This window comes from Aptenodytes forsteri, unplaced genomic scaffold (assembly GCF_000699145.1).
Source record: "Aptenodytes forsteri isolate BGI_AS27 unplaced genomic scaffold, ASM69914v1 Scaffold61, whole genome shotgun sequence".
Taxonomy (NCBI): domain Eukaryota; kingdom Metazoa; phylum Chordata; class Aves; order Sphenisciformes; family Spheniscidae; genus Aptenodytes; species Aptenodytes forsteri.
The window spans coordinates 6,996,454-7,019,770 of record NW_008794443.1 but is presented as its reverse complement, the minus strand read 5'-3'; the positions used below and the strand labels follow the sequence as shown (position 1 = coordinate 7,019,770).

At 36.7% G+C, this 23,317-nt stretch overlaps 1 protein-coding gene across 1 annotated transcript in view; it reads left to right on the top strand.

The window, feature by feature from the left end:
* The window catches only part of ABI3BP (ABI family member 3 binding protein), a 168,236-nt gene that overhangs the window by 57,630 nt on the left and 87,289 nt on the right, over positions 1–23,317 (top strand). The window contains exons 8-17 of the mRNA XM_019474770.1: positions 743–805; positions 1,887–1,982; positions 4,738–4,815; positions 10,418–10,498; positions 11,841–11,915; positions 16,003–16,068; positions 16,582–16,656; positions 19,980–20,048; positions 21,644–21,709; positions 22,092–22,157. Coding sequence (XP_019330315.1) covers positions 743–805; positions 1,887–1,982; positions 4,738–4,815; positions 10,418–10,498; positions 11,841–11,915; positions 16,003–16,068; positions 16,582–16,656; positions 19,980–20,048; positions 21,644–21,709; positions 22,092–22,157 — 735 coding nt within the window. The remainder of the gene's footprint in view (positions 1–742; positions 806–1,886; positions 1,983–4,737; positions 4,816–10,417; positions 10,499–11,840; positions 11,916–16,002; positions 16,069–16,581; positions 16,657–19,979; positions 20,049–21,643; positions 21,710–22,091; positions 22,158–23,317) is intronic.

The window sequence follows — 23,317 nt, the reverse complement described above, 5'->3', positions numbered from 1 at the left end:
ATAGTCAGGCATGAAGGGTAGCAGTATGGGTAAGATTCATGCTACCAAACTTTTTCATGGGTATCTTCAGCTAAGTAATTGATTTAGTCTCCCTTCTTCTCCTTTTCCTGGTCAGTGGAGAGAGATATCTACAGTAGACTTAACATATTGCCCTTTAGAAATGCCTGTAGTAGTGAGAGGCAGTATAGTAGTGTAATCTTTGAAAATTAAGTGCTTAAAGACAGCTGATAGAAAATGAGCTGCAGATTAAAACTTGCTAACAGAAATTGTATTGTGAATAATTTTAAGTAACAAAATCAAGCAAATTATCTTTGGAGGTAGTTCACAGTTCAGGGACAGGAAAACACTGGAGGGTGGTGTGAAAGCAAATTACAATAATTACCATTAAAACATGACTGCAGTGGCATTTACTTCACATGAATCTTTTTTTAAGACTTGTGAATGGCAAGGAGCTGGCCCTATATTAAGATAAGCATTGAATGTCATTTTTCACCAAGGATATGAAACTGATATGCTAGAGGAAAGAAGAGATGCACAGTTAAGAGATGATGTAGAGGAAACACAGTTTGCAGTCTCTTAAACTGAATGCAAATACAGAAAAGATTAGGATGGTGTCCTCATCTCCAAGTATTAAGTTGAGGGAAGGTTTTCAGAATGCTGAGGCTTGTATCAGGTGTGGTTTTGTTTCTTGTTTTGGTTTTTTTTTAAATGATTTTCTAATACCCCTGTGTTGTCTCCACAGTTATTCAAAATCGGACGCAGTCAAAAACTTCAGATAGTTCTTCTCTGCCAGGAGCAATATTAGGTGACTAGAAGATATTTTTATTATTTTTCCTCATCTTTGCCTGAAAATTAGAACTGTGTAAATACTTTTAATTTTCTTGTTCTTGATAGTCCTTTCCTTGCATATCAAAGGGTATTTTGCAGCTGGTTCAGACAGTAATTGTTATATTTTATGGTGGTACCGATGGTTCAAGGATGATGTAGCCTAAGGGAAATAGAATCATTTTATTGTCATAGTATTTAAAAGAAGATACTGTCACTGAAAGCCAAGAAGTTCTTTCATACTTCAAGTAAAGTTCTGTGGCAAAGATCTTCTTGAGATCAGGGGTTGTGCTTTTTGCTTTTTTAAGGTAGTATAACATGCCACCTACAGAGACAAACCTGTACTGATATATTAGGCTATGGTGATGTATATTATAACCTTCCTTGCAATTAGAGCTTGATGTTAGATCTCAGGGCATAACTGTTTCCCTCAAGCCATTCAGTTTCATGCTTTCTGTTCTTGTTTGACCTATAAGAATACACAATATTGGCTTTGAACATAAAAATAGGGAAAAGTCTATCACATAGTGCTTAGTGTGGTGAACTACTGGTCTGCCTGAAATAGATAGGAAAGGCTCACTGCATCATGGACCTTGTGATCAATTTATTCCTGGCTTCAGGAAGTCATTTAGTCCTTTTTATATATATATGGAAGTACTTTCTATAACTATATAACTTTGGCTTAAGTTTGCTTTGTGTGAGTTTTAATGTATTGATGTGAATCAAACAGATACTTACTAACCGCATTTGGTGTTGAGTCTTCTTGGCCCACCAGACAGAATGTCCCAGCATCTGTGATACTGCAGTACTCCAGGGTTGTATGCTCCAGTACTGAATTGTTTTAAATTCTGATTAATTGTGAAATGGTGGTAATACAGTGAGTGGTATAAAGGGGAAATAGCACCAAATGGCAGTGATAATTACTGAATAGAACTAACTCATTTCCCAGATACTCAGACTGAACTCCCAAGGATTCAGTAGTAGTTGCTCACGTATCTCAAAGGGCAGACTGTGTATTTTTCATCTGTTCTGGAATTAATGGCACACATCTTTCTGTGTAGTGCACCTTATTGTTCCAGGTCTCAATGAAACTCAGCAGAAACTTCCTCCTCTCCTGACAATAGATGACATACCTCAAGCATCCAGGAAAAAACTGGGTAAGCAGAAACAAACTAAGCTTGTGTTGTTCGTGAGCAGTTTCAGAAGCGTAGCAGTGTGAGATCATGTATGCAAGCAGAAAAGTCCTTTTTTTTCCTCTCTTACCTTCTTTTTTTCTATTTGTTTAGTTAATGATTAGCTTGGACTTACAAGGATTCATAGAAATTCACTTATTTTAAAACATCTGAACAGGTTTTTAAGGTATTTTGCAGCCATTTAAAAGAAAATACAGTGGCTTTGATCCATAGAGGAAAGAAGGGAAACCAGTCATGTTTATGGTCTTTAGGGGTTTTGTTTTGTTTTACAATGTAACTTATTTTTTTCATAGGTTATATCTTTCAATATAGGTCTTTAAAAATGGAAATTTGTGTGTCCATTTGAAAGACTAGATTTTCAGTGAATTTCAATTATATGAGTTCTGGCTTGAGTATATGTGAGAAATTGTTTCATGAAGAGATTCTTATTTATTATCTGTAACTAAATCCATGAAAAAATGGTAGCCAGAAATTGGAACATTTCAGTACAGGTTTCATGTGTATCATCTTGTGAATGTGCCTGAAACCTGCAGGAAAAAGATTAATTGAGGCTTAATTAGCATATCATCTGTGAATAGCATAATTGTGGGAAATACAACTATCTTTAAAAACCTTAATAATGCTCCCAGTGCATCTTTCACAGATCCCTTGAGTAGAGTTCTGCAGCTGATGACTTTTGGCCTGGCTAGTCTTAATACTTAATTTGAACTCTGAACATCTGGGTCAGACTTTTTTCCTTTCTTATTTCCGCTTTGTTTAGTTTACTCTGTCACTCCATTGCTGGCCATGGCACATTATCAGACTGGCTTGCTTTGCAGTGAGAAAACAGCAGTGCTTGTTCCTGTTAAGATACTATGTACGTGTAAGGGTAGAGCTACACAGTAGAATAATATTTGAATGTGTTTGAGTAAGAATATGTTTGAACTGAGGCTGAGTTCCTTAAAAATTAGTATCTGGAAGTATTTACCAGCATTTGACAGACAAATATTATTAGCATCATCTGTGGCTACTGAAAATTTAAGCTAAGTGGAAAAATTTAATTGCAGTATTTACATTACAGAGCATTACTGGTTTTCAATCATGATGATAAAATTAATCACATCGTTAACTTGATTACTAATACTGTCTTTGAACAGCAATCACAGAAAACAAGGTGTTTATCATTACTAGATTGTTTTAGCATGTGTATGATGTGCAGGTAACAAAGGTACTATTAAAACTCAGTAGACCATATTTTGACAAATCCGTTCTTCATAACCCTTCTAGTAAACCATATTTTAAGACCTCCAGTATTAGCTTTGGACTACAGTATCTAGAACTTTTATATTTGTTTTCATTTTCTACCAGCAAAATTATATCTTTCTGCAGGAAAACAATGTTGTGTTTTCAGATAGGTCAAGGTTCAGTAGTGTGCGCAGTAAAAATGGTAGAATGTGGCTATGAGCAAAAGATGGGGAAGAAGACAAAGGTAGCTTCAGTTGTCCTAGAGATGTCCAGCTTACTCAGCTGGCTGAGCATAGAACTTGGACTTTTAAATTTAAATGCTCTGATATGTTCAAAATAGATAGCTAGTGTGATGCCAGTTTGGAGCCACTCTTTATGGTAGATTACACAAACACCTTTGTGAAAATAACGAGCGCAGACAAGTGATGTTTTGTTCTGCTCTGTTTACTATGTGTTGCTTACCAGAGAACATGAAGTACATGTGTGTACACACAAGGGACTACTGGATTTCAAAGGAGTGTAAAACAGGGAAGAGTCATTGCTTGGAAAGCAAGAATACTCTGAGAAATAATTTAAATGTGTAAAATAATTGACAGAAAGACATATTGTCCAAATCTATATAGATATCCTTCACTGATGCCTGAGAATGACGTGTGTCTACAATAACATGCAATAAGGCTTATGCTGTGTGTGAAGTTATGACTAATTATGATTTGCTGACATACTGCAATTATTCTAATTCTCTATTATTTAGAAGAGTCAAAATAATGCCTCACAGAATATCATATTTATTGAATTCTCAAAATATTTTTTTTCTGTTTAACTAGTCAAAAACTTACTAGTTTTTTTTAAAAGAGTAGTAGTCCAGAAAAAAACCCACAAAACATAATGCCTTAGTCCTCAGGGGGAAAAAAAACAACAGGTGTATTATTCAAGTCAAAATTAATTAATTTTCCCTATATCCACTGCTGGAATATCTTTATAGCTGTTGGAATAGAAGGTTAGTGTCATACCACTGTAATTGTTAGAAATAATGTAAAGGAAAATAAGGACATGATTAGTGGGAGAATTCCATTGTATTTGAAAATTTATTAGACTATTCTTTTATAATGCTTAGAACTATATTACATCTTTGAATTTTGAAAAACGTTTTTGCTGTTACTGCTCAAATGCTAGACAAATGAAAAACACTGAAAACTCTTCTGCACTGTGAAAGTAATGATTTGTAAGGCATTAAATTCCTTGCTATAAATTTTATTTTTAAAGAATCTTTTAATGAACAAAACAATACCAAAAATGCATGTGTTTAACATAGCTAGATAGATGCTTGTACTGATTGTGCAGTGGAAGTTCATTGATTCCTAAAGGCATTCAGCTTCCCACATTTATTCATGTTGGTTTACTTTGGCAAACTGAAGTGGGACAGAAATAAATCTGTAGTAGAACAAAGCAGATACAGCTTTGCAATTACTCTCTAATGTCTTTGTCCCTTTAGCTAAGAATGAAACTCGAGTATGGCCTGCTGAATCCAAAACACCAGAAGTTCAAGAAATCTCTCCACAGTCCCTCCCAGGTAATGAAAATGAAAACGGGAGGATAATGTAGCTGAATTAGTAGTCATGAGTGGTAGATGTGGATAAAAATCTGAATCTAATTTTGGAGGAAAGTTTCAGATCCTACAATTTTTAGGTTTATAAAAACACTTAGAATTAGAACCGTATCTTTGTGGGGTGCTGGATACCTCACAGTTGTGAAAAATGGCAAAACAAGAGTTTTCTTGTGATGCACTCAAACTTCTGACTTTCATGAAATATATGAAGAAGAAAATTAGGGATAAGAGCATGATTGTGCAAAATGCATGCATGAGATTAAGATGGAACAGTCACAGTAACAAGCTCTATTTCAGAGATGCAGAGGATGACAGCATGATGTTCCATTTAAGTTCAGTTTTGAACACATTAATCTCGACCACACTCTCTCTGTGGACTTACTGGTCCCATTAAAGTAAATAGGAACTGTTCACATACATGGGAGAGGAATATAAAATTTGATCCTAGACTCATATTCTATTATGAGATGTTATGTGTCTGTGAAATGTATGTTAACTTGTATATTTGGAAGACTGAAGTTTTTTATCATCTACTTGTGGCTGAAAAAATATTGCTTATTTAAAAGGGCATACACAGGTGCTAATTTCTTAAACCGTTCACAAACATGAAGCGAACTTTTAAAACTCGCAAGATTTACTGCCTTCATTTGCTTAGGAAACAAGTTAGTGTAACATAAATAGACTGCTTTATCAAGTTGTATGACAAGTATAACCCTGTATTTTAGCATTTGCAATCTGAAGGCAAAATGATTGGACAGAACTAAATTGCTCAGAGTCAAATGATGAAGAGTGACTTTCCACCCACTTTATCAACCCACATTTTGGAATTGTTGAAGAAGACATATGCCTTTCTTCATTTTCTGTAGTCGGGCTTTTATTCTATAACTGAGACTGAAGTCTTGACTCTGCTGTCACTAGAAACAATAGTTGGCTTGTGCCAACTTCTTTGCTGAAAGGGGAGAAAGGAGGCTTGAATGGTGGCAAGACTTTAAAATGAAAAAAGAATTTGAGGAAAAAATACAGTGAAGGTTTGCTTTGGTTTAGTTTAGTCATATTTTGTGATCTTGCTGGCATTACTCTATTCCATCTATAAAGTATTTCCTGGCTGGCTGAAATAGTGTGGCACATTATTCCTTTGATATCACACGATTCACACAGATACTGCCCTTAAATATGACTGTGTTTATTTTATTCCTCAAGTATATCAAACATACCATACTTTACATCATCAGACCAACTCGGTCTTTAATTAAAAAAAAAAAACAAATAAAAAAAGAAAACCCTCCCAAAGAATATGTAGGGAATAAAAGAGATGTAGGATGAAGTAATGCAGCAAAATCATGTAATGATTGTCAACTGTCCTTTAGATTAAACAATCCATCATTTTTTTTCTCTGAAAATGTTTGCAGAATTTTATTTTCCACTCAATAGGTAAGTGTATTTGCCAAATTCTAGTTTTAACCATCAATTTCTTTCTGCAAAACCTTCATATGGATAGCTCTTTTCTGTTCATCCTAAATATTAAGAGGAAAACAAAGATGCTCCTGCATAGGAATTTATTATGAAAGGGGGCTCTGAACTTTACAAGTTTAGCATATGTGTAATAAACAGCTTGCTTTTAATTGGAAATGTGTGGATACTTTTTAAAAACCCGTAAAGAATTTTTTTTTTCCTTTTTTTTTTTTATTTTACAGTTTGAGGTCTCTTGTGGACGTAAATTCTGCAGTTATTTTACTAAATTATTTACGTTGTCTAAGTAACTGCAGAACAAGCAATCTACAAATATGTTCTATAGAACGTTGCCATTTTGTGAAAGGAAGAACTGAATGCATAAATTTATGTAATCATCTCTCCCACAAAATCCTAGTCCTCAGGCTTGCGTTCATCTAATCAAAATACATCATTCCTTGTGCTGGAATTTTCTGGTTAATCAGGTAAACAGTGTGAAATCTGACACCAGAATTGATACATCACCTTGGGAGGAGAGAATCAGTCCACTCTGTTTCCTTTCCTTTGTGTTCTGGAATTATGTTTATGTACCTGGCATGCAGTAGTTCTAACCATAAACATCGTCATCTCTAGACATAGCACAGAATTATATGCTTATGAAGTTGGATAGCGTGTTTCGTTATACATGATAATAATTGGCAAGTACTGTGTTTTTAGTGACAAATTATATATAACCATTTGTTACAGCTAAACATGTTCTTATTGCTATCACACCATTAGTTGTTTACTGAAATATTTAGAATCATTTTCATCCTCCACTTCATGCTTCCTCTGTGGTTTGGCTTCCATGTGTGGTGGAAGCACTCCTTTTCTGTGGCGATCGTTCCTTTCAGTCATTCTTTGTTGATCACAGCACCAGTGTCTCATGTTAAAGTATGAGTATGTCACACTATTTACACTAAAGAATGTATTCATTGTGGTTAAAGAGAAAAAAAGAGAGAATGGCAGGAAACAGGGAAATGAAAGTGAATCCTTTAAAAGAAAAAATAAGTTCTTCGAGTGTAGTTTCTGTCTAGCCATTGCATATGCAAAAATAACTCGAATACTTAAGCATTTGAGCCAGACTTTCACAAGTAACTTAAGCGAGAGATCTGAGCACCGGCCTTTTGCAAGGGTTGCATTTGAGAGACAGGGTAATATATAGGCATAATTAATTGAGTTTAGCAATAGGATCTACTTCATTATATTTCATTCGGACTTCCCTATTTGAAGATCATGCTGGATTCTTTGAGTAAGTCATAGTAATTATTTACTGTGAAATGTTTAAGGACTGGTGCCAGAAGTGGCACAAAACGCTGATTTAAAAGTTGTTGTGTGCTGTAGCAGCCGTTGTGTCATCAGTCATGCAAGAAAGGAAGAAAGGAGCTTGAAGTATTTCGGCAAGCGGACTATCTGAAAGGCTCCATGAGCTGGGCCACTCTTGTATTCCACTGAGTCTTTGTCAAAGGGTGTGTTTTGTGACGCGATGTGGTTCAGTAACTTTTTTGGTGTATTTGTCAGCCAGGCATCCCACCATTTTCTTAATTTCAGGCCTCCCCTCCCTTGGCATGCACTTCTGTGGAAAGACTGGTTAGTAAGCTCTTTCATGCTTTGTTTTTGCCAAGCTTGTTACAATATTTTCCACGTAGGACTAATTTATTCTTAACACAACAGCACAAATTCATAATGCCTTTTTTTTTCCCCTTCAATATTTAAAATGCTGTCTAATATACCTCAAACTACCACTACATTTTTTTCTCTCAGTTGAATCAAGTGAGAGCCTTTTTATTAACTTCACAGGGAAACTGGAGCTAACCAACAGTTAGAAATAGCACATTTGTCTAGGACATGGAAGAACTCGTTTAAAAAAAAAAAAGAGCAACTTATTTATGTAAGGGTTTGTACGAGAAATTTATCAAAGTAGATTTGTGAAATAGAGAATAGGCTTGAAATGAAAAGTACCACCTGTGAATCCAAACTAGGGTTAAAGTTTAGTAGGAATAACTCCTTTGTTGCCATGTTTCCCAAGTTCTGTTCCTCCTGTCCTCCTTCCAGCCCTTGAAGGTTTCCCCCTTGTGCTCACGTGGGATATGAGAAGGAGTGAGGTTATTGCTTCCATCAGAATATCTTAATTCCAGTTGTGGAGAAAGAGAGAAACATGAATGAGAGGGTCAAGAGAAGTTAAAGGAAAAATAGTTTAAGAAATGTTGCCTAAATGTATTCTTGCTGTATTCCATGCTGTGATAGTAAAGTAACTTACGTTGCTTGGTCGTGTTAACCATTTACTTTGCAGCTACCATTGAACCAGCACATTACGCCTAGTTTACCAGGTGCCCTGGAAAAGTCAGAGGCATTTCTCTCTTTTTCTCTAATTTAGCTTTTAAAACCTAAACTTTCTGCTTCCTGTATCTATTTTTACAAAAATGTCTCCTGTTGTTTCATGTCATCCCTACAATGTTCTGTGCAAAACAGAGAGCCTGGTTTCTTTTGTCCCAATTCTAGGCATGCTTTTTCTTGTCCAGTTTGCTCAGCTACCTTAGCTGACAAGAGACATGCTTCTTACGAGTGTAAACCATCTGACCTCTAAAAAAAAAACCCCAAAGCATAATGAGTTCTAAATTTGTGAATTTGCTTTTGGTGGGTTTGTTTGGTTTTTTTCATGATTACATTTCACCCATAAGAAACGTTAGCTTTTGAAGTACTTCTGAGGTACTTCTGAGGTATGTTTGTTGTTGTTTCTGGGTCTCTTATGGGTGAATTTTCTCCCACAAGCTTCACAGAGATAAATTGCTTTAACTTCTCTGTAGAACGAAATCCTCCTTCCACTAATGACAGTAACAGCACTGTAACTAACTTACTAAAAGCTGAATTGCGTCCTAATAAGGCAGCGTCTGTGGAGATTCCAGCTTTTGTGGCACTGAAAAGCACGATACTCCAAAACAGAAAATAGTATAATGGTTGTAACTGTAGTAGCATCTATGTAACTAGAATCTGGAAAACAGCATGTTTTCTTCAGGAAATGAAATAAGAAGCTTATAAACCTACATGATCAGTTCTTGCTTGAAGCATGCTCAGTAGATTGTGGAAAAAGCATGGAGAGCATGCTGGAAAAACAAAAGTAACTCTCTTCTATTGTATCTCAAAAAGAAAGTGATCTTTTATTAAACTGCATGAATACTAAAACTTAGTGCTATATTGATGCTGATCACCAATATTAAAGATCTCTAAATACCAACATGTGCTAAATACTGTGCAACTTGCTCTGTGGAAGGAATTAATGCTCTTATCACATTCAAGGCTGAGACCTTACCATCCTGTGTTCCATATCAATAAGCTTTGTCATCTTACAATCTGAGATTACCAGTTGTGTGTACTGTATGACTGATTAAACGCTATGGGACCTCCAGCAAGATGGAGAGGAAAGAAGTGATCTTGACTTACATACCATAGGAATTAAATGTTATGTGAAACAGCTGGAAGAGTATAATTGTGCACTAGTTTATTAAAATATGGCCAGCAATTCAGTTTAGGTACATTTAATGGCTGTTTAATAAACTGCCCATGCTTTACTCTGAAGATGTAGAATTAGAAGAATGAATGAAAGTCAAAATCCTATTATATTATTACTGGAAAGATGAAAGAGCTAAGGCATTATAGGTGAATCTTTATTCTTTTCCTGATAATTTTTATATTAGAAGGATTAAAAAAAATCCAGAATAGCAGGGAAAATATTTGTAAATACACTTTGTGATATAATGGATCTTGTTTATAATGTATATCATAATGAATTTGGGAGGCTATAACAGAAGTACAGTGTGAGCTTCTGATCTTAGCTTTGCTCTTTGTGACTTATATTTTCCTTTGCTTATGTAAAACTGCAAGAAAATAAATCCAAAACATCATATAGACTTCACATCTGAAAACAAAAATAAATATTAATCATGATGGCGTCGAGCTGCTGCAGAAATTATTCTGATCAGGTGGTATAAAATGATGGTAAGAAAAGCAGTGGGCTTTGGGCAGTAGATAAAGAAAAGCTCACAGGGATTCTAAATTAAATAAAGCTTCTTTCTTCTAGCTCAGCCTGAGAAAAAACATGGACCTAAGGAATTTAAATCAACGCCTAAACCCGAACTGGTGCAAACTCAAAACATACTGGGTAACTAATTTTGCTGCTTTTTACCTTCTTTGTACATTAAATGTTTTTTTCATCTCCAGCAGAATTTTTCTACTACTTGCTGCATCCCCTTTGTATTGACTCCAAAAGAAGTCCTAATTAAAAATTTCTTTGTGTTTCCAGCAACTCACACATGAAATGTAAAGCAGGATGCATCTAGCTCTGGCTGAACTGTGGCTGTTATACATATGATTATGGCTAGCAGATTTGACTGGGTGATGCAATTTTATTTTTCAAAGTAATGCTTTCTGTCTATGTGATCTGCATGATTGACATCACATAACATTTCCATCAGTAAAATTAACCTCAGTGATAGAATTGAAATAATTGCCTCCTTGATTTTCTTCTGATGACAGATTCATTTAGGTAGCATCAACAGTGATGCAAAAGGAAAATTTCATATTGCATGTGACATGATATAATTGTATTTGTCCTGGAGGAAAAAAGAGCTCTACTGATTTTTTCATAGAGATGTCAGAATGAGAGATTTCTGATCTAAGTAGTAGTATTGATTGTTTTGTGATTTGGAGCAGCACCTACTTACTTCTTGCATTCAGAATTCTAAATTCTCCAATGTTGATTTTGTTGCCTGTATTTTAATCCCCAAACCATGCAAAATTATGAATACAAATTTAAACTTGAGGGTGGGTTGGTTTGTTTGTTTTTTTAAACTTTGATTAGATTTTTCTGAAGCACAGATGGCATACATGATGATGTATGATAAAGGAAAAGATCATCAGCATTTGCAGGACTGAAATACAGATCTTCCCATGAAGAGGACTGCTAATGCTTCTCAAGAAACATATTTTTACATAATCCTATTGATTCATGTTAATGTCATACTCTCTCTTTTATCTTTTTTAATTTACAGTTGCAAGCAGATTTCCAGAGTTTATTGAAGCTAAACCATCAGTCAATCTAATTTTCATTCTAACTTTTAATCAGTTTTTTTTTAAGCTTAATCAACCTTGCTTGGTTTTTGCATGCTTTTGAAGATTGAAATATGAAATTTAATCAAGATGGGTCACTGCTTAATTTCAAACTAGGTGGTCATAGTTACTGATGGATGTTCATTATCGAATTCCTGTGATTGATGGATCTTTATATTATGACTAGGGAAAAGGTGATTACATTCATGTTCCACATACCTTTTTAAGTGACAAAGTTATGTGGTTTTTTTTTCTAGGTTGGAACTACTTTTTTTCTTTTTTATTAAATATCATTGGTTTCAGGAGTGAGTGATTTATAAGCCAAAATATAGTTCCATACTGTGTCTTGTAATATTCTTAATCAAGTAAAGCCTTGACTATTTCTTTTATCATAGCTTCTAATGAAATACAGCCACTTCCTTCTGGATCCAGAATCTCTGGTGCTCCAAAAAGTCCATTGACAGAACTTGGTAATTACTTTCTTTGTAAATTTGAGTAAACTCCAGTGGAAAAATATTTAATTCTTTTGTTGTTTCTGTGGCTGGTAGGTTTTAATACTTCAGCTGCAATAATACCATTCTGTATGTAAAATATGGCAGACATTAGATTTTTCTTCACAAAATTTGCAAATTTCTTCTTTATTTCTAAGACTGGTTTTGCTTTATTGTCGTGACAGGATGCTCCAGATTAATGCTTCATTTTAAAAAACAAACAAAAACTCGTGAGGATATATGGGCTAACTTTTATCCATAGAATGATGATGGCAATTTATACTTAGCTAAAATCTGTACTCTTAGTTTTGTAATTTTCTTGGAAGTACCCCATAAGCTTCTGACACTGACTGTATTTCAGAGTTGGAGTACTGTTCCAGCCAGCATCAGTTCTGTAGGTTTTCATGTAGTTTGCCAAATACTTGTATATTTGGTTAAAATAGTGCCATAATTTGTAGATGTTGTTGTGGTTTAAATATTCCTAAGTGTTTGCTTACTTCTGGATTCATTAGTTGTTTGGTGATGAACTTCAGGACACTTTAAAAGGCCTGATATTTGAGAAAGTATGGCACTGCTCACATTTTCAAAATAGTTTTACCTGTGGTAGGGTCAAAACGTTATGGTCAAAATCTTCTTATGGGCAAAGAGGAAACACACCTTTTCTTTCTTTTTTAAAAAGTTATATTTTTATATATATACACACATATTTACAGGTATGTATATATATGTATAGACATGTATAGACATATGTATTTACATATATATATATAAAGCCAAGAATTTGTTGTTAGTGTAATGGAAATCTTAACAGTGTATGTAATTCAAGAATCATCATTAGTCTAGATTTAACTCTTACAGTAAAACAAAGAATATTAATACAGGTAGAGTACTTACGTATAGAAAAAGCCTCAATAATAGCAGTAACATAATTAAAATAGTAACGCACAAACTTCTTAGTTTCTACCCTTTTTCCTGGTGTTTTGCTCACCCTTCCACTACACCTCTGGGTCCTAAGCTTGGTGATTTCATGCTTGTGTTGGTCATGAGTGGGGATGTTTCAGCAAGTTATGAGCATCTGGAGTCCTGTGCTGGGAGGAATATGATGTTCATGTTGATGATTTCTTCCTCCTCTCTTCTTTCTTTCTCTCTTCCACTGAGAGACACCTTACATCTGAATTTACCATATATGGTGCCATTTGTGTATGTTAGATACTATGTCTGTGTTCTTTTTGTTATCCCTAAAGTAAACTTTTTCCAGCTCCAGGTGTGCAGTTTTCATAACTGATCATCACTGAGCTGTTTATGGCATGGGGTCTCCAGTGCCAAGCCTGGTCCCAATCTCTTATCATCCCATGCCTGCACTCCTCTATGCCATATTCTGTGTCTCCCCTTCTCAAGACCTCTGCTTTCATAACAGGCCTGTATTTCTCTACACTGTATCATTGTGTTAGTCATAAATATCTCATTCTACCAAAACTACTTGTTGCTGCTATCTATATAAACAATTATTACACTAGTTAACTGGAGTGACCTTGAATCACTATGGATTTATATTTCACTAAGCATTAGTCAAGAAGTTATCATATAATAGTGCTGGTTTATTCCGATGGCATACTTTTACTTAATGCGGTCTGCCAAATTTTAAAATCATTTCCAGGAACAGCTCTTACTTCTTGAAATGCATATTTGAACCAAATTCTCAGGAACATGAAAATGGTCTTCACATTTTGTTCTTAATTTGCTACAACTTTTGACAGCTTTTTTCCAGATATGTTTGAGGGGATGGGGATACATATTTGTTTTCACTGTAGTGAAAGAAGTTTGGTTAAATACAGTTAGAGGCAGCATTGGAGAGAGGGACGTTTGGTGATTTAGGAACCTATTTGTTATATATGTAGCTGAAAACCTGAAAATTATTAAGGATGGGAAGTATTTTTCCTTTCTGCTGGGGAATAAAAACCTATGTTTGTCTCAGTGGTAAAGGTAAAATAATAACAAAAGTTGAGGAAAAATACATGTTTCATTCAAGTATTTATTCTGGTTTCATTCTCATGTCTTCCATTCCTGCCTAATAGTTCCACTTAGCAAAAGTAGGATTTAGTTATGTGAGGCTGGGCCCAGCCATCGGGTCAGCTGGAGCGTCTGTGCTCCCCATGAAGTCAATGCTGAAGTCAAAGATATTCTGTGAGAGCGAGGGGCATGAGGGGTACAGAGGAGATTTCTCTGCACTGTGCCTCTGCATGCTTTGATCACCTGCTGCCATAAAATCAGCAAAGAAAGCAAAATTTAGTTTCTGAGGTTTAAGAGCGTGTGATCTGTATTCTGCCCTAGTTCCCCTGAAGACTTTTTTTCTTTATTTTTCTGTCTTGATTGTACTGGAGGGAGACAGCTCCTTTGTTTTATAAACTTTCTGTGTGGTCAGTATATTTTGAATTCAAACCTTTCTGAAAAGATAGCTTTGTTAACATGCCTTCAATGTTCTGATGCCTTTGGGAGATCTCTCGTAGTTCTTACTGTATGTTAATGGAATAATGGAAGCTTTTGCCAAAAGCTGTGAATCATGCTGCTTTTGTTGGTATTATTTTATTCTCTATAAATTTTATAAACTTTCTGTGTGGTCAGTATATTTTGAATTCAAACCTTTCTGAAAAGATAGCTTTGTTAACATGCCTTCAATGTTCTGATGCCTTTGGGAGATCTCTCGTAGTTCTTACTGTATGTTAATGGAATAATGGAAGCTTTTGCCAAAAGCTGTGAATCATGCTGCTTTTGTTGGTATTATTTTATTCTCTATAAATATAGAATAGAATAGAATAGTTCCAGGGAAGGGACCTACAACGATCATCTGGTCCAACTGCTGAGTGCAAATATATCAGGATAGTAACCTCATATTTGCAAAAGATAGCTTTGTTAACATGCCTTCAATGTTCTGATGCCTTTGGGAGATCTCTCGTAGTTCTTACTGTATGTTAATGGAATAATGGAAGCTTTTGCCAAAAGCTGTGAATCATGCTGCTTTTGTTGGTATTATTTTATTCTCTATAAATATAGAATAGAATAGAATAGTTCCAGTTGGAAGGGACCTACAACGATCATCTGGTCCAACTGCTGAGTGCAAATATATCAGGATAGTAACCCGGGATCATATTTGCTAATGTGATAAGCTGGATTGAAAGTAAATGGGAAAGCAGATCCAATATATGAAATAAAAGTCTGTTCACTTTTTGGCTTATATTCATATTGCCTACATTAAAAATGAACCCTACACCTAGTTGAATGTTTTTCTCAATCTCAAGCAGAGAAGTTTAATTTTAAAATTCTGGTATAACTGCTTTTCGAAAAACCTCATCTTGATAAAGACCAATTAAAAGTACAGAAGGAAATTTTCTCTTTCAAATATATTATAACCTAAATGGGCATAAGTGACTGGTGCAGATAAGTTTACTGGAAAGAATGGTACTTATTGGCCTGTACACACAATTGGATAGGATCTGTTTCTTAGAAGCAGGACAGTAGTGCAAAACAGACACATGGTAGAAAATCATTCATGATGGCCTTTAGGTAAGAATGCCCAATTCCACCTTGATTCCCTGTTTTCATTAAAGCAGACTTGAGGTTATCCATACTTCAAAGTGAAATAACCATAAGATCTTTGTAATAGTCTTCATTACAGCATAACAGATAAAAGGTGCTGTTTACAAACTTTCATGATTATTTCATTGACTTCATTGTGCTACTTTTTGTCTTTTCCCATTACACCTCCTTTTAAAATAGTTACACATAATGTAATAGTAACCAGTTTATGCAGACCTGAGAGTGCTGTGAAGATCAAATGTATTGTGTTTGGGTTGTAGCTGCTTTGCTGTGAAGAAAAACCTAAGTAATATGGATTCAGCCTGATTAGATAATGTATGCCAAAGTTTGAATGGGGTAAAATTTAATAGGAAAAAAAGGTCCTTCAAACCAAACAAAAACTTGCTAGTTACAGTTAAAATTAGATTTTGTACCACTTGCAAGGAGAGTGTCTGTCTCAGTGTCATAAAACTTTTTTCATGTTTGCTTTTAGCTACTCAGAGTCCAGCCTTGAAATCTGTATCTCTACCTTCTGCAGAAACCAGAGAGATGGAGATGGGTAATCAGCAGATTATTTCCATGATTTTTTTCCATTATCTTAGCATCATGTAGATCTGCAAATGGTAATTTTAAGATTTGCTTTAGAATTTTGGCTACCAACACTCACAGAGCTGCTTATTCACCATTCTTGTGGCTGTGTAACCAGCTGAAAAATGTATTTGTTACTGGCTTAAAAACTGCTTAAAGACAGTGTTGTCGTATCTCATCGTTAGATTATTTCTTTTTGTATAGCTACAGCTCTTATCCCAGAAAATGTGATAAGATAAAATTCCTTGCTGATAAGAATTTTTGGGCATGTGGAACTCAAATTTCAAGGCCAGAAGACTGTATTGCAAGCCATCATCTCCTATTGTCATGACACAGTTATCTCACCTCTCACTTTCAGGCCGTCTGCCATCTTGCTTAGCTTTGCATTAGCATCATCTGGGATTGCACAGCCTTCACTAAGCTATTTGATGCTAATCCATTAAGTCACAGGTCTCAGCATTTTAAGCTCAGATTCTTTTTTCAGCTTTTGAGGAAACACAGCCTGTTTCTTCAGGATCCAAAACATCTGGTACCACAGAATTGCAACCAACCAGATCTGGTAATGATTTCTCATAAGATTAATCCTCTTGACAGTTAGGAATTTTCAGAGGAGACATAGTGCCTCTCATTCAATAGTTTGTTCAGTTTGACATAAATGAAGAATAACTGCAGGTATGAAAGTGCTGTATCAAATGGCAGGTTACTTTATGACTTTTTATATGAAATATTGAGCTAGTAGTTTGGAGATTTTTTCATATTTGGCTACAACATGTCATTCTTAGCTTTAAAATTAAATTGGACTTACAGTAAATACTAAATTTAAATAGGCCTGTCCACGCCTGAGTTTTGTAAGCGGAATATCCTGATTTGCTGAAGTACTCAGAGTCCTAATAAATGAATGGAAACTGCAGAAATTCCAACACCTTTTGAAAATGTAGCTCTTCTTTTAGCCTTTCTGTATAAACATAGACATACTTCTAAAGTATGGCCAGATTTCAAAACTGGCCCTATAAAAACATGTCATTGAAGATTCAGACACTGGCTATTTGGTCCTTAGAAAATTTCTATGATGTGTTTCTCTTATTTTATAGATGAGTTTGTAAGAGCTAGTTATTTACTAGGGGCCACTGACAGTTATCCAAAAGAAGAAAAAAAAAAGTAGTAAAATGAGAGCCGGTTGGAAAGATTTCACTTCATTAGCATGCTAATAGTGTAATGCCTGATGCATATATTTTTGGAAGAAATTAATTTTTGAAGGAAGTTCATTACTAAAGGGGAGATTGATTGCAACTGTCAGCCATTCACGTCTGACAAAAGACAGTTTATATCTTTCATTTGGTACAGTTTCTGCTTTGTCATCCTTTTTACTTCTCCAGTTTCAGCACCAGGATATCCTCCTTCTTGATCCTTGGAATTCTAGACAAAAATTCCATGCAGTCCCAGTTTGCTAATTTTTATTCATAGTTTGTTCTCCTTTTTTGAGCGGCCTTGTATTTCTCCTTTTTAACTCTATAGTTCAACTTCTTCTTGTACAATTCTGCTAACAATTTGGTCATTAATTGCATTATGTGTCTGTGCATTAATGCATGTTTTTGGAAATTGTTTTCAATTCGTACTTAATTGGTTATTGTACATCTCAGAGTCTGCCTTTCTGCAGAATATAATGTGTTAAATACTACCTAGAAGTTTCTTCAGCTCATAATATGATGCTGTTGCATGATGGTTCTTGTCACTTCAAAACAATACAGCATGATTTTTGTTTTTACTTTCCAGCTTCACATGACTTCCTTCATGTTACTTCTACTCCCTAAACTTTTACAGCTTCAGAAATACCAGACACTGGTAGATTATAGTAATATTATTTCAGAAGCGTACCCTTATGTTAGGCTGGTTGGTGCTGGAAAGTTTACTACTGCTTCCATGTTGATGGTTTCAGACAGTTATTCCATAGTGCTTGCATTGGGTGTTGCCCTATGTATTAGTTTTTCAAATCCTATAACAAGCATCCTAATTCCTGGGATCAGGCACAGCACAGGTTTAAAGCAAGACTGCAACTAGCTTACAGAGCCTGAATAATGCAATATCGATCAAATGGGTGTGTCAAGAAAAGATTTAAATTTTGCAAGGCTTAAGACTGTTACAGTCAAGTAAGATATGATACTTTTTAGTGATAAGATTGTTTTCTTCCTTTCTGTCTGTTTTTCAATGTCCACATACATTTTGCTGTGATTTTTCCTATGTATTGTCTTAAAATAAGAAAGTAAACACATCTCAAGCCAGACCTTTCTAACTAAGCTATACTTTGAGTTACAGCTTTGGAGATAGGTTGTTGTTTTTCCTGTAGCCTTTGATATGTGAGGATGCTTAAGCTTTTTAAGCATTGCTTGATCATGAACAAGTGTGTACATAAGAGGTGAGGGCAATGGGGAAGGGGTAGGAGGAGGTGGAGGGGAAAGGAAAGCAGTTCATTGCCCAAGACTTACTCTGAGCAATGCAGCTGTAGTTTATTAAGTTCTGTGCTGTATAACCTACTGGTTCTTGGCATCCCAGTACAGTTTTCAAGAGTTCGGTTTTGCTGCCCTGTTCTATAAAGCATCCTACTCCCAGGCCATGATTTTAAATCAAATTAGTTCATTCTGTTATATGGGATACCTGGCCCCAAATCTGACTGAAAAAAAATGGCCGAAATTGAGAAACTGCACAGAGCTAAGTGACTTAATGAAGTTGTACTGAGAGACCTTAATCTCCTGAAATCACAATTTTTCCTAAATTTTCTGAATTTTAACTTCATGGAAAGATGTGCTATATGTTGTAGAGCTGTTTTTTCAGGTGCTATTTAAGGCAAATGCATGTAAAAATATATATAGATTGTTTTTCAAACTCTTTGTGAACATTTGCACACATGGGAAAAATCTTCAGCTAAGTAGTTAGTGAGGGTATTTAAAATACTTAGGAAAAAAAAGGTTCATTTTGTAAATAAATTAATAATAAAAAATAATACTCTGCAGAGCAGTGGAAGGTAAAATTGCTCTCCCACAAATCTTCCTTCTTAATTTATTTACGTTAAGTTATTTCTCAGGTGTATTTACATTTTTTTTTTCTGCAGCTAGAGATACTACTGAGTCGGAAATATCCATGCCCATAATTACTACAGAACCTCAGTTGTTAGGAACGGCACTGGGTGAAATTGATAAGATGACTTTAGTTGTAAAGGTTGTCTTCTCATTTTTATCCTTGCTGCTATTTTTCAAAGCTTTGCATTGCTTTAGTTGTCACCATCCCAGTAATTCATACCACTTATTGCTGCCATTAACTAGATTCTCATCTGCACTCATCATTCATCTTTGTAGATGGAGGATCGGGACCATAGAGGTGGGTTCCCTTTAATTGGTTGGGTTTGGTTTGGTTTTCTCATTATTGAGGTTCCAAGCTGTGGACCTGCCTTTCTCAGCTTTGGTTTGTTTTTTTTTTTTTCCTGTGCTGAGAGAACTTAACTGTGAGAGGGAATTAAGTGCTTAACATATATTTCTGTGTAATGTTTCTGTGAAAAGGTTGTTTTGACTAGCTTTATATTGGCTGGCCCACTGACTGTTTTCTGGATCAAAGGTGTTTTCTTACTACCTGCAATTCTTAATGTGCTAAGATTATTAAGTAGTAATAAGAATTCCCATTGGTATGAATAATTAGGTCACGTGGTTTCTACATTGACTTCCACACCAGCCTAACAGTTTGTGAGACACAGTAATGCCTAGCTGATTTGCAAGCAAATTTCCCTGTGCTTCCATTTTAACAATGCAACATTTGTCTGCTGAGTCCTGTGCTATCCATAGTAGCTCTGAGGCAACTAAGCCTTTTAACACAAGACTATCTTTTCGGACTTAGGTGAAAGGAAGCCTCTTTCTTCAAGATCCACAACATCTGGCATGCCAGAAATGCCACCAATCTCAGCTGGTAATGATATCTCTCTTCATTGTAGTTCTCCTGACATCTAGGCAGTCTCTCAAAAGACACAGCAATGCTTTGCTAAATGGAGGGTTTATTCCGACTTGCTCTGTATAAATGTGTAACTGGAGAGAGAGAGACCAGGTGTATCTGCTGCAACATTTGAGAAATTTAAAATGAAATGTTGGAATGATAAGATTAATTTTTCTTATGTTTGTAAATGATTAGCTAGATTGTCCTGTGGGGTTGTGTTCCATTTTTTTGTGAAGGATTGTATATATATATGGAGGCCTGTTATTTGGAATGGTTAAATAAGTGCTAACATGTCAAATTTGGTCACTTTGTACATTGGATGCAAAAGCTTCTCCATAGGTGGAAAAAGCTTTAGCTGCTGTTCTTAAGAATACCCCATGAGTTTTTAACCATGGGAAAATGCCAGTTACTGATTTGGTTAGTGAGTCATTGAATGTTGCTAGAAAAGGTTCACGTAGAAGGGACCTGAACAGAAGGGTTTCAATTTCCAAAGGTTGGGAAACTCAAAAAATCCCACAGAAATCACTAGGCACCATTTCCTTATTACCACCAACTTCTTCATCTTTGTGCGTGTTTGAAAACTGTCACCAACAGTCTTGTCTCCCTTAGATCTGGAGTCAAGCCCACGGTGTAGCAAAGATGCACAGTGCAAATGAGTACACGTAGACTAGATTTTACACTGGTTTATGTATTAGGTTGTGCATTTTCTCTGTGCAAAATTAGGATAAGAGAGTATGAGGAAGTCACTTTAGTGAAGTTACTTGTTCTTCAGTGTACAATGGGATGATGGACTGTACAAGTGTAAGTGGTTGAATGGCCTCAAGTTGCGCCAGGGGAGGTTTAGATTGGATGTGAGGAAAAATTTCTTTACTGAAAGAGTGGTTAAACATTGGAACAGGCTGCCCAGGGAAGCGGTTGAGTCCCCATCCCTGGAGGTATTTAAAAGACGAGTAGATGAGGCGCTTAGGGACATGGTTTAGTGGGCATGGTGGTGTTGGGTCGATGGTTGGACTCGATGATATTAGAGGTCTTTTCCAACCTCAATGATTCTATGATTCTATGATTCTAAGATGTGCTAGAATTCTGCAGAAAAATTGCCTTTGGTCACTTGTTTGCAAGCATTTCCGTACAGAGTCACTGTGGTTTATTAGTGCCAGGGACTGAGATTTCTGACCCATAGAATGAAGGACTTGGTTGATTCTAGGGAAAAGTGAGATCAGATCTTGAATTCTGAATCCAAAGGTGGGTCTCTTGGCTCCCATGTTCAGTCCACAACAACTGTTTTTTAGGTATCTTTCAAGGAAATGTAGGGAGTGCTTTGGTGAAGTAGTCCTTTAGCCGTTTTTCTACTGATGGAGAGCCATTTAGGTACTGAGTTTCTAAGAGCATTGTGTTAGTTTCAACCACGGCAAGACGGTTGCCTGCTGATTTGATCAGTCACAAGATACTGCCAGGAAAAGGCATGTGTTGCCCTAAATACAGACCTCTGGGGTGTTGTGAGCCGGTGCTGCTTGTACTGCCGTGGCAAGACTGTGTGGATATCTCAAGACCATTTCCATGTCTGACCGTAGCAACGCAGAGTCCGGACCTGGAATCCACCTCGTCTGCTTCACTGGAAACCACAAGGACTGTGATAGGTAAATAGCCAGTGATTCCCTTCCTATGTTGATTACTTTGGCAATGCTTTTCTCTGCAGCGATGAGCCTGTTCAGATGCTTTGATGTCCTGAAAAGTGGGTCCATGATGCGGTTGGCCCCTTATGGCTCCTTATTAGAAATTGCTCCATTTGTAAGCTTTCTGCTGCCCTTTTTGGGGTTCCACTTCTAGGTTTACTCTGTTACCTTGGGCTACCTATGCCAGTTGAAAGCTAGCAACATGCTACTACGGGGAGTGATGCTGTGACATGGAAGCCTGCCCCGAGCAGGGCCACATCTCCGTGTTTATAGCTCTGTCTTGATACCACCCGTGCGGCAACAGCCTGTCTGAGGACCTGAAGGTGGTTTTTGTGTTTGATCTTAGCTACTCGAAGACCAAGGCTGAAGCCCACCGCTCCTTCCTCCCTGGCAACCCAGCAAACCGTGATGGGTAACTGGCAAAACCCCTTCTTTTTCCATTTTCCCCTTTCTCTCTCGCTCCCCATCACGCCGCCCACCCCAAACCACCTGGCATCCTTGTCATCTTCCATGGAGAGTATGAAGACTTGTTGGTGCAGCTTGGCTTGCCGAAGCACTCGCCAACTTGTTCTGCGATTCTGTTGTTTGATCCCATGCTTTTTCCATTGCCGACGAGTGTTTTCTGCGGGGACTGAGTGACAGCTTGTGTAGAGAACGCATTATCACACCTTGCCTTCAGCTGCCATTCCCCTGCTTCTTTGCGTTTTGGTAGCGGGTCTTCCTTTCTCTGACACATTCAAATACGACAGCGTTCTTAGGAAGCAAATCCCGGCTGGGCTGGCACAAGAGGACAGCACTGCAGTTCAGCTGCCCACCAGGGTGTCCTGGGCCAAGGGTGCAGCTATTGGTTGCTTCACCGCTGACTTTCAAGGCAGCTGGTTGTCATCTGCCCACACCTTTACGTTGCCATCACCTGGAAGTGGGACTGCTCTGCTCTACTACTGCTTTTGAGGTCATGTTAGAGTTTTAAGAACGATGCCTCTTTTCAGCTTTCAGTGAATCACAGCGTGTTTCTTCAAGGTTCAAAACACCGGCAGCCTTTGGCGCCTGGCCATGCTGGTGACCTAATCTGGTAACGATATTTCTTGCAGATCTGGTAACGATGCAGGACGGGAATCGTCCCAAGAGATACTGTTGTGCTTTTAGCTGAACTGTTATTTCTCTTGGGCCTACGCTGGGGTGAAGCGTAAGTGTAGAAATGAAATGGCTGTACACGAAAAGCCATATTTACTTAAGGCATTGGATATGGCACTTGGTGACAACGGGTGGAGATGCTCATAGAGATAGCTTCTTTCACATTGGCAGGTATACAAGACCAGTCGTGTGGCCTGGCAGTATTTTTTGGCCCATGAGCTAACAAAGCAATACATGAGCAGGCTGGTAAGCCTACAGACATGAAATCGAGTGCAAGTTAAAAGTGTAATGAACCACATTGTCTTGCAATGTTGTTGTGGCACTTTTGTCTGTAGCAGTCTTGCTTTCATATCAGCTGAGATATGTCATGCACTTCAGGGTCTTTTCCAGGGAACTTACATTTCTTGCCTTGCATTACTAAAGGACTTTTCTTCACTT